The sequence below is a fragment of the Stegastes partitus genome, unplaced genomic scaffold (genome assembly GCF_000690725.1).
Source record: "Stegastes partitus isolate 25-593 unplaced genomic scaffold, Stegastes_partitus-1.0.2 Scaffold117, whole genome shotgun sequence".
In the NCBI taxonomy this organism is placed as follows: domain Eukaryota; kingdom Metazoa; phylum Chordata; class Actinopteri; family Pomacentridae; genus Stegastes; species Stegastes partitus.
The window spans coordinates 145,256-160,518 of record NW_007577848.1 but is presented as its reverse complement, the minus strand read 5'-3'; the positions used below and the strand labels follow the sequence as shown (position 1 = coordinate 160,518).

The 15,263-nt window shown below is 40.3% G+C and overlaps 1 protein-coding gene across 1 annotated transcript in view; it reads right to left on the bottom strand.

The window, feature by feature from the left end:
- The window catches only part of szt2 (SZT2 subunit of KICSTOR complex), a 129,624-nt gene that overhangs the window by 23,415 nt on the left and 90,946 nt on the right, over window positions 1-15,263 (bottom strand). The window contains exons 60-67 of the mRNA XM_008278149.1: window positions 15,016-15,137; window positions 13,845-14,030; window positions 8,633-8,888; window positions 8,447-8,526; window positions 5,968-6,093; window positions 3,018-3,220; window positions 2,024-2,120; window positions 217-297 (exon numbers count right to left, since the gene is read on the bottom strand). Of these exons, the coding sequence (XP_008276371.1) occupies window positions 217-297; window positions 2,024-2,120; window positions 3,018-3,220; window positions 5,968-6,093; window positions 8,447-8,526; window positions 8,633-8,888; window positions 13,845-14,030; window positions 15,016-15,137 (1,151 nt within the window). The remainder of the gene's footprint in view (window positions 1-216; window positions 298-2,023; window positions 2,121-3,017; window positions 3,221-5,967; window positions 6,094-8,446; window positions 8,527-8,632; window positions 8,889-13,844; window positions 14,031-15,015; window positions 15,138-15,263) is intronic.

Genomic DNA, 15,263 nt, shown 5'->3' with positions numbered 1-15,263 from the left:
ACAACACAATGCGTGTTAAGAAAAAAAATGCCACTACTGCAGGCTAATTAGTTGATAAAACAAACCAAAAGAGCAGAATATGGACCTTTATTGCTCCAGAAAATTAAGTGATGCACTAAAAAAACTACAAAGGACCAACCAATTGATACCAGTGGGATGTTATGACCCCAGTATTTTTGTGAGCAAAGTGGTTCTGAGTGCCCTTAATAGTCTCACCTGAAAAGCCAGTTCCATCAGTACGATCCCTCCTGGCAGCGCCCTCTGGAGGTGATATGCGGTGGTGCCAGATGCTGTTGTCTGCAAAGTTCAAGTACAAAACTGCCTTACAATCACAGTTTCTCTAATACAGGAGTCTGAGCAGATTTTTTTGCACTTTTACTTAACCCTTTCAGAGACTAATTAAGCACTTCCTATACGTGGGGATGGCTCTTTTCTTCTTACCATGAACACCCTTATCAATACTCTTACCAGTCCTTGTTTTATGACTGTACAAAAAAGAAGAACTTATTCAACAGGATTAGAACTTATATATAGCTATTTTAATATAACAAAATATTGCTTCTAGAGCAACAACAGAGAGTTTTACAAAAGCAAAGTCACTATATAAAGCCACTGGTGTGCCAATGTTGGGCCTCCACACTGTGCACAGAGGCTTTCAAGCTCAATGTGTCCTCTGTTGCAGTATTCTCTGAAACACTGGAGAGCACACAAAGAAAATATTCTGTGAAGGGGGGAAGAACATCACTAAACGTGGCTGCTTGCTGTGCTGCAGAGCTCCACAAAGCTGGGGAGGAATTTTATGTGTGGTTAAATGTGTGGTTGCTATCTCTTTTTACAAGTCTGAAGTCATCTGTGCTGTCCCTGTGGTCTTTCATAGAAGGATCACAGAGATGTTTGTACAGGCAATGGTGGAGGTGCAAGACCATGTGCTGTGCTTCTCACAAGAGGGGTGGTTTTACGCCACGTTTAGGATTCGTTACCTCTTGTTGAACATAAACCAAGCATTGTGCCGGCTTCAGACTGAACCCTACTTTTGTGTCTGATGGGTCAGATCAGATCATTGTAAAGCCATAAATTCTTGCTGTGACTTTGCAGATACATGTATGGCTACAGGGTGTTTAGGCTGCCTTTCTTTCTGCCTGTCTTTCATGACCTACAGATATCAACAATGTCATTCTGACTAGTCGTAATTTTCAGGTAAATTTATATGATAAATATTGCAGACTCTTAACCTTAACATTTCAATTTGTCAGGCAAATTTGTACAACATATAATATTGTAGGGTCTTGAATTTGTAATATTAATCTCTTCTCTCTGTTGGTAAGCACTTTGTCTCAACATCTAGTGTTTCAAATGTACTGTTTACTTTACTACATAGCAGGTCTACAAAAAATTGTATAATTTTAAGCTACAGGGTAAATACACTATTGGAGGGCATCCATATTTCTGAGTTGTTAAAGTTTTTATCAGAGTGCCACAAAGGGCAAAGAACTTCTCATCCAAGCCACATCTCACTGATGTTAGCAGCAATGAAAAGGTTACTGCTGCCTGCCTGCCAAAAAGCCACAGTGTTTCTTGACCCAACACCCTGCGGCGAACTGAGCACTGCAGTCTTTTTCCATTATCACACACATTCTATCACCAACATTGTCTTTGAAAACATAGATGTGGCTGACTTGGGGAAATACAGAAAAAACAAAACAAAGCGAATGAAGTCTGTCTCACCACGACTCAAATCTTAGCCTTATGGCAGCACTTTAGTCAGATCTAATTTGAAGAGAGTGTGTGTGTTGTGTTTAAGTCGTTACTACAATTTTTTACCTCTTACAATGTATTTATTAATTCAAGGCTATTTGAGTGTGGGTATCGAGACGGAAATAAATGCTTTTGTGGAAACGTTGGACAGACGTCTTTCTGAGATGTTAGAAGTCTTTTGAGGCTACTGCCACAATAGCACAATCTAGTTCAATCCCTCAGTGTGTGTGTGCTTGGAGACTTCTGCGATTCTGAGGTGAACGCTAACCTTAGGGCTGTCCTCGCTCTTCTGCTTCACATAAGAAAAAGACATCCTGCCTTCCGATGACATGGAGCTCAGCATGGCAGCACGAGCCCGGGCGATGCTGTAAGAGAAGGATGGTCAGGGTGGAGGGGTGGTGTGGAGGACAGAGGTTAGTAAGGATCTGGTGAAGTCAAAAACCACCAGCAGCAAGTATCTGAGCCGTAAGACAGAAATCAGAGGGAGTCACACAGTCTGAGCCTAGAAAGTGACAGGCAGGCCGGACAGGCATCTGCCCTGCATCTGCTCTGGTTACATCAGACATGAAGCAGCACTGGTGGGAGGTCGGAAGTCAGAGGATGATCAAAACACACATGATGACGAATGACTAAATACTGCTTAGACTGGAGGACAGGAGGAGACTAAAGGTTGAGGACAGCGGTCCCCAACCTTTTGTTGCACTCTGAACTGGTTTTACGCAAGAAATTTTTCTACGAACCAGTCATTGCACACATAACAAAAAAAATTTAAATAAATAATAAAAACAATATATATATATATACATATATATATGTATATATATATATATATATATATTTATTTTTTATTAAAAAGCTTCACAAACGAATACAATTGTTTGCTCAATATGTGTTTACTTTTTCTTCTGTCTCAGCATTGACTCTCTCCCACTTTCCAAAGAAGCTTCCAGAGACATTTGTTTGTTTTTTTAAATACATTTCAGCAGCGGTTAACTGATGGCTTCGTTTAACGGCCGAGCATGAAAACTGACAGTCAAGTGCAGGAAACAAAGATGGAAGTGATGGGAAAAAAAAGACCCACGGCCCGGTACTGGTCCGCGGCCCGGTGGTTGGGGACCGCTGGTCTAGGAGACAGGAAGAAATGGAGCGATGCATTTGTAGTTCTACATAGACAAGATGTGCCAACACTTGCACAAGGAAGTACTTAAAGACTTTTAATGATAGCGAAAGGCAAAAGCTTAAAATTTCTTGCAGATACAGACCTGCGAGCAGGAGACTGAGGCCGGACCTGCACCAAAATGAAACCCATGCTCTGCAGGTACTGGACGTACTGCTGGAGGAAGGTACTAGAAATCTCAAGCAGCCAGGGCTCCTCCTTCAGTCGGCTGGGCAGCATGTCAGCTGAGTCAGTGCTGTAGCTTCGGTCTCGACCCGACGCCGTGGAGTCGCTGGAACGATGCCGTTTCTGGCACACACATCAAAAGTTCAGAAACATTTATACAACAGTGCACATCACTTCAACACAACAACAGACTAACCACTCTAAGCCACAATAGTTTGACTGAAAATGCACAGTGTCCTCTTTGTGATTCTTCAATCAGCAGTATTCCAGAGACCCTGAGCTCTGACGTGGGGAAACAGTTCACGAACCAGACTAACAACTCTTTGAAGACCCTTTGCCTGTGCCGTGTTGCAGTTTTCCCCACAGAACAAGAGGGTCAGCCTTCTTGAATACATATGGGTCATGTTAAAGTCTTTCCTGCTGAGGATTGCACAAAACTGTAGGGAGGTCGCTGGTGCCTGTGGTTTTGTTCACACAAATGGTGGAGGAAGTCATCAAACTACAGAGGGAGGCCTTCAAGGCTTGGAAAGCTTAGTGTACAAATACTGGCAGGCAAATGACAGATGTCACAGGGGGCTGTTGTCGGCTCTGATAGGAAACAGGACCACAGGTGTGGGGCTTTCGAATGGAAATACATGTCTTTGCAGCTTGTCTTGGTATGACTTGGCTGAAGCAGACCGATCCTGGCACAAGAAAAATCACACTTGGAGGCTAAATTTGACATCAACGACTCTCTCAGGTTTCAGTTTTACCTGATCAAAATCCACACACACCCTTATGGCTTTGATACTACTCTGCGAGCGCTTGCCACTAGCTAACGGTCCAGTGCATTTTGTATATGCGAGGCTGAGTTAGCTGGTTGCTCCACTTAACATTTGATGAAAGTACAATTCCAGATTTTTTTTCACATGCAGTGGGGTTCAAAACGGTGAGACGATACTTGCATGTAGCCTGAAAATAACCATAGGTTTGAGGATTTAAAAGCAAAAAAAAAAAAGGTTCTAATGTTAAGTCAGCTGGAAGAGGCTCCAGCCCCCCTGCAACCCTAGTGAGGAATAAGCGGTGTATAGATAATGAATGGATTGATGGATGGATGGATTCTTACTCTTTTAACTTTCTTTTCTTATTTTTACTTATCAGGCCTTTTATCTTATTTCATATTTTAGAGTTTTTCTTCTTGTTGGCTTTGTTTATTTAATTTATCTTCTGACATATGTAGTTTGTTTTCGTTTTTTTTTCTGTGTTTCTTTTCCCTCTCTCATCAGTGTGTGCACATATAAATCTTATGCTCTGGTAATCATTGAAATTCAAGTTTTCTCAGCTTCCGCATCTCTTACAGGTGCTCTTGATAATTATCAGGGCTGTTTTCCTGCAAAAGTTGTAAGATCATTTCTGCTGTTAGTCAGGTGTAGCAGTCAGTAGATTGTGGTGTATTTGTTTTTTCTACTTTCCTTTCACTCTCTCTCTCACTTCTCTAAACTGTACACGTTTCTTTTTCCCTCTTTCAGGTCCAGCAATATGACATGCAATTCAGTAAAAAGCACGTATCCAAAATAAATGAATGAAATAAAATAGAATGAATACATATATAAATAAGTAAATATCAGACTATCAAGAGGGGCATTATATTCATAAAGCTGTCCTTGGCAAAGTAAATCTGTTCAGCCCAACACAGCAGCCAGATCATCATTCTACTATGATGCTGGACCTTTTAAAAAATGTAAATAAATAAATATTTTTTAAAAAGCTCTAGTGTTTCCTTTTATTTTTTTTGGGGGGGGGGTGTCTTCACACTGGGGGCTGTGTCCGGTCTGCTGCTGGGGGTGCTGTCCGCGGGTCCCTTCGGCCCGGCTGGTTGGGGGGCTTCCCACCTCGGTGTGGGGATCCTCCTGTCTTTTAGGGGTTTTGGGGGGGGGGGGAAATGCCGGCACCCCCCAGTAAGTCATGGCCTCCCAGTGTGGATGCCCCCAATGGTAGTGTTTCCCACAATCTTCGGTGCCAGGCGATATCTCCCTACTGTCAGTGGTGAGAGTGTATGGTTGTGTGTGTGTGTGTGTGTGTGTGTGTGTGTGTGTGCATATATGTATATATGGAGGGTGGGAAGGATGGGTTTTCCTGTTTTAATGTTTTTATTGGTTTTAAAGCACTTTGTGTTTCTTTGTTGCTTTCTTTGTATGAGAAGTGCTATACAGATAAGGTTTGATTGGTTGATTGATTGATTAACTCCTTTAACAAAAGTCAGATTTCCTTGAGTCGTATTCCTCCACTGAAGCAGCACGCCGATGGATTTAATGGACTACTCAGAGACTTGATCAGCTAAATCAACCTGAAGTGGGTGTTCTCCTCTTAAAAATAAGGCTGTATCTCAAGTTTTCAGCATAAGTTTCTCACGAAATAGCACTGATACTAGGAAACATGGCATTCAGTGAAAGTGTCAGAAATTTGCTAAGAGGGGCTTTCTCAGCATCACGTTAAGGTTGTACTGAAGGTTTCTGAGGGGGCAGTGCATGGAGCTCTAAAACACAATGTGAAAACTGGATTAGTTGTATTCAAAGACAAAGTGGGCACACCATCAGAAGATCAATACATCAAGCTTTGTTAACTGACAGACAGAAAAGCAAGCATCATCACAGATAAAAAGTTTACTAAATAAAGAACACAAGACTCCAATCAATAGCAGTTTTGCCAAAAGAAGGCTGTTTAGAGCCTCAGAGGACGAAAAGTGTGTCTAAATTACGCCAGGTTTTGCACAAACTTGTAGAGTTAAGAGATCAATGAGCAGTCAACACAGGATCAGAACTTAATTACACTGACACTTTATGGAAAAGTCAGCTCTTTGGTGAGTGCTCTCAGTCAGACGTAAAACATACCTTCACCAGAGGCTGAATAATCTGCTCCTCCTGGATCTGTTTGCGGAAGATGGGGTCAAAGAGGAGAGGGGTGGCACAGTAGTGGACCAGCCTGGAGGACTGCTTCAGTGTCTCCAAGTCTGTGCCCTGTTGAGACATTCACAGTTATTGTTAGTACAATGTAAGATGGTGAAACTGCAAGTGGGATGACTGTGACCAACACGGATATACTGAGTTTGTGTTCGAGATAAAGTCTTATCATGGTCAGACAGAGGTGTGACATCAAAAAATGACATGAACTTAGTGTCTTATTGACATTCAGATCCACACCTGACCTGACGCAGTCAAATCACATCTAATAGTTAATTGAATCCATCCGGTGGAAATTAAAAGCCAGTGGAAATGGCTGTGGGCCCTGCTGGACCCAGGCCAGGCTGCTGACCTCCTTTACGATGTGCTGCAGTTAGAGTGATGCGTGAGAGTCTGTTGAAATATCAAATTCATAAATTTAATGCCACCGTGTAACCTCTCTTGAGATGTCACAGTGTCAGACAGAAACCTTTTTAATTAGCCGGGATATTCCCCACTTTGAAACAAGCCAAGACAAAATGATTTCCCAGAGGAGTGAGCTGTAATTGTAGCTCCTCTAAGACATACAGCAGTGAGAGGCACTGCTCCCCCACGTTTTGTCAAGTCCAATTAGTCATATTTGAGATTAGGCCATTTTCACAGTGCAGGAATTTAATTCTGACTTCCTGGTCAGATCCAATTTGTTGTTGGATTGTCCACATTTTGTTTTCTTATAAAGGCACAGTGTGTAAGATTTCGGCGGATCTATTGGCATGAAGGGGGCAGTGAGGCAAAGGCTATTCATTTGGTTGCAAATTAAAATCTCGTCACTACATGCCACTGAATCTTGTACATTGCTCCATCTAATAAAATCACTGAGTGTAATATTACAGTCAGTGAAAAGCATGAAAAATAAGTTTTTTTTTTGTTTGTTTGTTTGTTTGTTTTTAATGAAATAATGAAGGGCTAATAAAGCAGCTTTCAGTTTTTGGTATATCTGCAATGAATATTTAAACATTCCAACAGAAAAGTTTCAGGGAATTTAAAATAATCCTTCTTGTGAATACATACAATTAAAATACCTTAAAAGAAAAAAGATCTGTGGAAGTGAGATCATTTTAATACAGGACCAAACAACTTTGAGATATGTTAGAACTACATCAATACTACAGAGAAGCAAAATTTGGTTGCTTGGAAGTGAAAACTTGTTTCTAAAAATGCATGAATCTCAGTTTGGGTAGGAAATGATTCATTTTTATTAATTTAATTTCAGTAAAACATTCAGCAACAACTGTTTAAGTTGCAAATTATAGATGGATAGATAAGCTTTATTTGTCACATACACATTTATACACAGTACAATGCTTTATCTAATGCTCATCTTTAGTGTTCATGAATGTTTAGTGCAAATTTAAATCCAGTGAAAAATGAGTTATATATACGAGTACACGAGTACTGAAATCCTAAAAAAAAATTAAGTTGCATTACACAAATAAAGAGAAACCACACAGATATTCTTCCGTCTAATCTCAGACATGCAAACACTACAAGATATGAAAGTATTGGTGCATCACATGCTACAGAATATATTAAGATTATTGTGCCAGTAGGAGCAATCCGAAATCAAAGCACCACATCATCTGATCTCATAGGGAAGGGTTTGATATTATCAATGCCTCCCTGATAAGCAGCTCAGGATGTTTAAGACAGGGCCTGTAAACCTCTCACGTTACCAAATAATCTGAGCTGAACCTCGATTCTGACCAAGATCCCAGACCAGTTGTCTAATGCAGCTTAAAAAGTCCTTAAGTGTGAACATTAAAAGCCTTTAGAAGGAAGTTTAAAAAATACAAAATGTAGCTCCAAGGCCAGACTTCAAAAATTCATGATTAAAAACATACTGTGAGTAGAGTTTTAGGATTCTGCAAGGTCTCATAAATGTACTGGAAGTTTTCACATCATTTTTATCCCCCAAAAATCCCCAACATGAACACAGAGGGTGAGGAGAGTTGTTAATAAATTCAATACTATTTTGAACTTGAAGTTTTCTGAAGTTACGGAACTGTTAGTTATGCCAAGATGCAACCACTGGGGCTGAAAAATTAAGCTAAAGTGGAAATGCAACAAACTGCAGTTCCTTAAAAATCCACTTGAGGTTGGCTCTAAAGGTGAGTCAAGCCCCATAGACCTCCATGTTAAAATGTCTAACTTTACAGCAGAAATAAACATGATTCCAGCCTGATACAAATAACTGATTTGGTCTCTACAGTTTATTTCCATGTTAAATATAACTGTACAGAAAATTAATTTTTATATAACTCACTTGTTTAAATCAAATTAAAGCCAGATCCAGCACACTGAAAGGTTCATCTATCGTTATTTACAGTGTATGTTCTGCACGTAACATTCAGACATGATTTGGGATACTTACTGAGATGGGCATGTTTGACTGTGCCGACCTCTGCTGCCACGTCACAAACAGGTTCTCTATCTTCATCTGTTTCTCCAGTTCTGTCAGCGCAAACACAAAGCCATTACCTCTCCTATCCACTGTGGAGTCTGAAGGGCTCATTGGACAAAAAATGATATTATTATCACTATTAGTCGCAGTATTTACCTCTCCGCTCAGCAGCTTTTATCTCTAAGAGCTGGCCGCCATGCCGGGCCACCACATCTCCCTCCATCAAGGGTCGGATGGTGCAAACATCCCTCAGAGCCTCGTCAAAGGGAAGCAGCTCAGACGGGAAGTGGAGCGGTGCGAGACTTCGACCAGAGCCTCCCAGCCTGCCCTGCTCTTTACTGGGCAAAGGAGGAGTGGCACTCCGTAGCAAGGCGTCAGGCTCCATGGAGGGACCGAGGAAAGGGTTGGGATCCTGAACAAGACAGATGGAATACAAGAAACAAGCGCTTAAAAGGTTTTAAAATAACTAACATATGTACCCCACTTAACACCTGAAGCAGCTAGCTCAAATTAGGAATCTGTTCAATTAAGGTAAATCAGAGATGAGGCTGAGTCTTTGTGGCAATGACTACAGGCCAAAAATGGTCCAGTAAAGTCGTCTGCATTTTTCCAATCACATTGTTTAATCTTTATTTCCTGATCACTGCACTGTATACTAGTTTAATTTTGGTATTATTACTGGATACATCAATTGCCAGAGCACCGCTGGTGTGCCTGGTTGCTGTTGAGAGGAACTTTTGGGCAAGTTTGTTCAGCGGAGCAACTCAGGGCCCAGATGCCCCAGTGTGGCAGAGCTGGCTGCACCATGCCCACAGGCTGGAGGGTCAAACTGTGCACTGGTGCTCCCTCTGCTTTTCATCAGGACCTTGACAGATGAAGCTCTGTTCAGGCAAATTTTCTGCTGCTCTGACTCTGCCTTCTGTCTGCACTCATTAGTAATGCAGTGATGAAGAGCGAGGCCATCGGAGAGAAAGGAAAAGTTTGCTTCTTTCTATTCTTTGAGCTTGTTTTGTTATTGGCCATGGGGGCGAGGCTAAAAGGGCATTTGGTGTCTTCCACTGTTGCAGCTCAAATAAATCCCTACTTCAGCCTGTTATGCTCACACTGGAACAAAACTGTGCATGACATTTTGTTGTATTTTTTAACTTTCACTTAGATTCAAACACATTGCATGTAATGTGTCAACATCACTGTTGCTGGACTGACCGGGTGTAAGGGAGCCTGGGGCAAAAGTTAGAAGCTGGGACCCTATTAACTCCTTTCTTCACAGTCTGTGCATTCTGTATATGACTTCTATGGAAGAAAACTAGATTCCCTGTATGGCAGTTTGTACTGCTGCCTATACATGAAACAGAATAGGAGGTGAGTGTGGAGTTCGTGCAAGCAACACTGACTATTTGCAATTATCGTATCAGGTAACATGTTATCCAACAAATACTAATTTAATCAAATGGCTGCAAAGCGCTTTACATGTACTATACTGCAGGCATTCATGACCCAGTTTGCCTGGTTGTTAATTCAGCTTTGATTAATATTCTTCCTTCAATTTACCATCTATCTGCCAGGGCTGCAACTTTTAACTGTAGACACATCTGCTGAATTATTTTTCTCGAAAACAGGTGAAAATGTCAATCAGTGTTTCTAAAAACCAGCATGACAAATATCTTGTTTTGACTACAGCCCACAAACATTCACACTTAAGAAGCTGCAATCAGAGAAAGTTGACCCCTTTTCTTAGAAAATTACCAAAACCAATCAACGATCAAAACAATTACAATAAATACATTTCATAGTTAAAAACTAAATGAATAATTGTTGCAGTTCTAATCTGCACAACTGAATCGTCTAATACAGTTCAGGTAGAACTGAACTATTCCAACAAAAATTAAATCACAGATTAGACACCTCTAACTAACTAACTAACTAACTAACTAACTAACTAACTAACTAACTAACTAACTAACTAACTAACTAACTACATAAACAAACAAACAAACAAACAAACATAAAAAAACAAAGAAATACAAGAAAAGGACAAAACATATAAGTGCCATAATAACTAAATAGCAAAAATATATATTTTTAAAAAGCTAGCTAAAAAAATTGATAAAATTACAAAACATAAAAGTAACATTTAAAAAAATACAACAGGGAAAAATTTGATTAAAAATACGTCCATAATAAAAACTAGATTAAACATGTATTAAATAGATTTAAAAGGCAAAACATAAAAAGAAAAAAAGAATTAAAAAATTATTTAAAAAAACAAGACTATCACAAAAACCAGACAACAAAACTTTAAAAAAAGATTTAAAATACTAAACAAACATATAAAACACCAGAATAAAAAACTGATAAAATTAATAAAATTGATTAAAAAACACAAAAGATATAATTTCGCTGAAAGAAACGTTGGGTTGTCAATTGTGACTGTGAAAGAAGATTTTTTATTTTTTATTTTTTTTGAACAGCGGTTGTTGATGGAGGAACGGTTATTGCTGTGCCTTCTCTACCCCCAGCTGTTCCAACACAGCAGACCTGAAGTCACAAGCCCATCTTCAAACTACCTGTAGCATACTGTCACACACTACAAATCCTCCCCGCCACCATAATGAAAAAAAAATAAAAATCTAGCAAAATCGATCAGCGGCTGTGGAACTGGGGCTTCTCTGCACTGCTGTCCTCTCACTCCCTGCTGGGAATACTGACGCTGATACGACAGCCGACTCATGATGTGAGAGTACAAGTGGAGTGCAAGGAAGACAGGTTGTTAAAAATGCTTTGCAAACAGTTCTGTAGCAGGCAGCAAATTCGACTCTGGAAACCTCCCTATCCACACCTCTGATCATAAACAATCCAGAAGGATAAATGGAAACTGACAGGGGCTAAATTGCATTGGGGTAGTTAAGTCTTTCATTTTGGAAAACAAGGCCGCTGATGTGACAGGGGTTATATTTCCAGGGTATGATACGGACAACATAAGAAGACAGCGAATACAGAGGAGTAATAATCAAGACGGATAAAAATGCTTAGTTGTGATGCTGAGAAATGTTGTTTTGGTTTGTGCTGACGAGACCATCGGTTGCATATTGATCCACAGCTTCATAGTTAATACAGGGGGTCCAGGAGTTTTTGCTGAGTTGCTCGAAACAAAAAACAAGGCTAAATAAGGCAGCAACCAGCTTTGATGGGGCTACAGGTGACAAAAGCAAAGGAGAAGATTCAGCGACGTCTGTACCTGCCAGCATTTAAACAGAATGTCAATGGGAAGACTTTTTTTTCCCAACTGGAATTGATTCAGTTTTAAATTAATCTTATCTTACAGACAGATCACCTTCGTTGTCAAACAAGCTTTTATTCAGTTAAAAAGCAAAGGTAAAGTCCTCTCTCTATCACTCTCCTAAAAGACTTATTAAAGTTATTAATTTAGTAGTTCTTAGTATGTGACTGCTTGTCTTCAAACAGGAGGGGAAAAAAAGCGTGATCACATAACACCAGTATCGGCCGCCCTCCACTGGCTTCCTGTGCGTTTCAGGGCTGTTTTTAAGATGTAATTATTTGTTTTAAAGGTTTTAAATGAATTTTATTTGACAGAACTCTTGTATCATAACACCCTGGTGACAAAGATATAGATACAAGTAGACAAAAACAAAACAACTACATTTGAATTTTGGATGTTTTCTGTTCATTAGTCTCGAAGAGAACAAAATCTCAAAATCGAGAGTTGCATAAAAAAAAAAAAAAACATGGTTGCGCCTTTAGTGTCTCACCTTACCTGTAGTTAAATGTTCTACTGCCATTACAGAGTGCAGACACATCACTAGTAAGCCATAAATACCATGAGAACCACATCTTCAACATATGGGAGTCACCCAAACTCCCCCCCAAGACACAACAGCTGCATTCCACCTGCCCCTGGACCTGCTACCTTCTGCCAAAGTTCAAGTCCAGATGCTGCCCTGCCGGGCTGATTCCACCTGAGCTGCCAGCCCTTTCTCCTCACCACATGCAGGCACACTGACTGAAACAGGAGGCTGCCTGTTAGTGACAAATCTTATGTGTGTGTCAGCATGTCTGAGAGAGCAAATGCTGAAGCAGAAAATATTTATTTTATCCAAACAGTGTTGCAAAGGCTTGTCTGATGTTGGATTTATTCTTCCTCTCTGAAATCAAACTTGAAAATGGTCTTCTATTCCTGTGCCTCCCAAAAAAATTTTAAATTTTAAAAATTGTTGCAATTTACAGGAATCACACAGTGGGGAAGGAATGAGTAAAACTTCTCCAAAAGTTGCTACGTTGAGAGGATTACTGCTTCTTACTTGAGAGGAGATAAAACCAGAGCCCGAATGAAACTGGCCCGAGACTTTATGGTGAAGAAAATATGTTTTCATTCTAGTAGATATTAAATCTCTGAACCCCAAAAGGCATGAGGTTTTTAGAAAATACCCTATGTCTTTAGAAAATACACATTGATCCGAGCTAGAAACGACAAAAAACTGTAAAGAATTGTCAGATTTTCAACTTTGCAATGGTCTTTGAAGTATTCATCTGTGGCATGCTGTTGGTTGGGAAGTTCAACCAAATCTAAGCTTCAAATTGTAATATTTCATCAAAATCACTTTATTCAGCATGTCACATTTAAATTCTGGAAAACACTAAAAGTTCTGAACCCCTCAGTACAACTAAGAAGCCATTAGTGCCTCAGATGTCCACAGAGCAGCTGACAAATACAGGTCCATCTGAGAACTCTTGTTACACCATGTCCTCATTGGAAAAAAAGCCTTTGTGGTGACCTGTTACACACCAAATCTGGACCCATGGCAGCAGATGATAGCGTGCTGCCTTCTTTTTATAAGGCAGGACAAACACAGCACTGTGTGTAAGAGAGAGCTGATGATGACTCAGTAGGCGCTGAAACAGCATGAATAAAAAATTCTAGTCTGGTGCTTGGTTAATGAGTTTCTGCTTTCAGGGTACATAAAAGCTTATTATCACGATACATTTTGATAAATACTGGATGTTATAATGGCACAGACAGCTAATACGGCCAATGGCGGTTTAACTAATAGTATGTGGACATCGTATAAACACCTTGTATCAGTGTGTGGAGGCTACAAGTTCACATCACAGACAAGCCTTGCCATGAGGTAAACCTCAAGAAGCACTGTGTTTGGGTGCTGTTTCTTCAAATACCTTTTTATATCATTATAGTTGAATTTTAGAATTTTCTGTAAAGTCAGAATGTACTATTATGGTTGCAGGACAGAGCAGATGAGACCCCCACACAAATTATCACTAAGTTAGAGATGCAGTTTGGATGATTTTCTACATTTCTCTGCCCACTCTGCTGTTGTGTCGGCGTCTTTACCTGCTTGAAGTCCATTTCATGGATGGGTGCATCAGAGAAGCAGTAGTGATGGAAGAGGCCCATCTTCTGGTTGAACAGGCAGTGGACAACATGAGCCCTCGCGTTCTGCCACTTAACCAGGCGGACCAGCTCGCGGTTCAGAGAGGCGCCCAGGTCCACAGACCAGTTGTAGCTGTACACAGTCATCTAAAGAAATTACAAAGTGACACATAACAGATTAAAACACAGAACAACTGTACTTGATCCATTTCTTCAGAGCCATTGTTTTATACCAGGTGGAGTTGCAAAGATGAATCGAGCAGTTTTTTTCAAACTTGTGAGGACATGATCTTGGGTTTTGGGGAACACAGACTGACCGTTTTCCACCATTTTTGACATTTTGTAGGCCAAACAACTATTCAATCAATCAAAAATATAAACAGAATAATTGACAATAAAACTAGTTGCCACTTTAATATCAATTAGGTTAATTTTTTAATAATGCTCTGCTTCAAAACTCTCCACAATGTCCATAATTCATTGTAAAGCACCCAGAGTGTAGTAAGACTTCACAGTTGCACTATCATTTATTATATGGACAATTAAAGCACTTGTCGATATAGTCATACAATGTGCCGCTTGTATCATCTGGTACATAACAATATCAGCTGTCTACATTTCCTAGGTTAGAGGTCAGGTCAAAGCCTTTGAATTTCTTTTTTGAGTAGTTTCTGCAGTGTGACTGGGTTCATTGTCTGGCTGGAGGAGTGCTGTTGCCATGTGTGGTGTCAGTTTGGGCTGGAACAATGTTTAGGAACATGTAAAATCAACATTTAAATGTCAAATTAACATTCAAATGAATGCCAGGAGTCAAGGTTTCCTAGCAGAGCATTGCATTGTAGCAAAATAATCAATGTTATTCACTTTACCTGTCAGCTGTTCAAAATCTTTGGCTAATTTGTGTATGCATATACTGCCAGGGGTAAGTGCAGTCATTTGTATTTGGTGAAACAACCACTAACTGGATAAGAGTAGTGAGGAGAGATGCACTTATGCATTTAACACAGCTGTAATTCAGTGGTCAGAGATGTATTCACTGCTCAATACAAAACAGGACCTTTTGAATTCTGTCTTGTTCTCCGCTTGGCCTGAGGGCTATTCACAATACAGAGGCATCCACATGCCAAGTCACCTTTTTGTCCAGGATGTTGATGAAGAGGAACCTCTGGCGGGGAGCCAGTCCTGCCCCGGCCTGGCTGGGACTGACCCAATCACTCTGCTCCAGAGCCTCGAAGCGCTGGAAGCCCTTATGAGCTGGGCAGAAGACAGAAACTCAGTGAAACGGCAAAGCAATATGAATCAAAGCCAGACAGCATGTGGTGGCAAGTCCTTTAACAAAGGCTCCCTTCTGACTGTCAGGACATTACTTCTTCTGTTCTT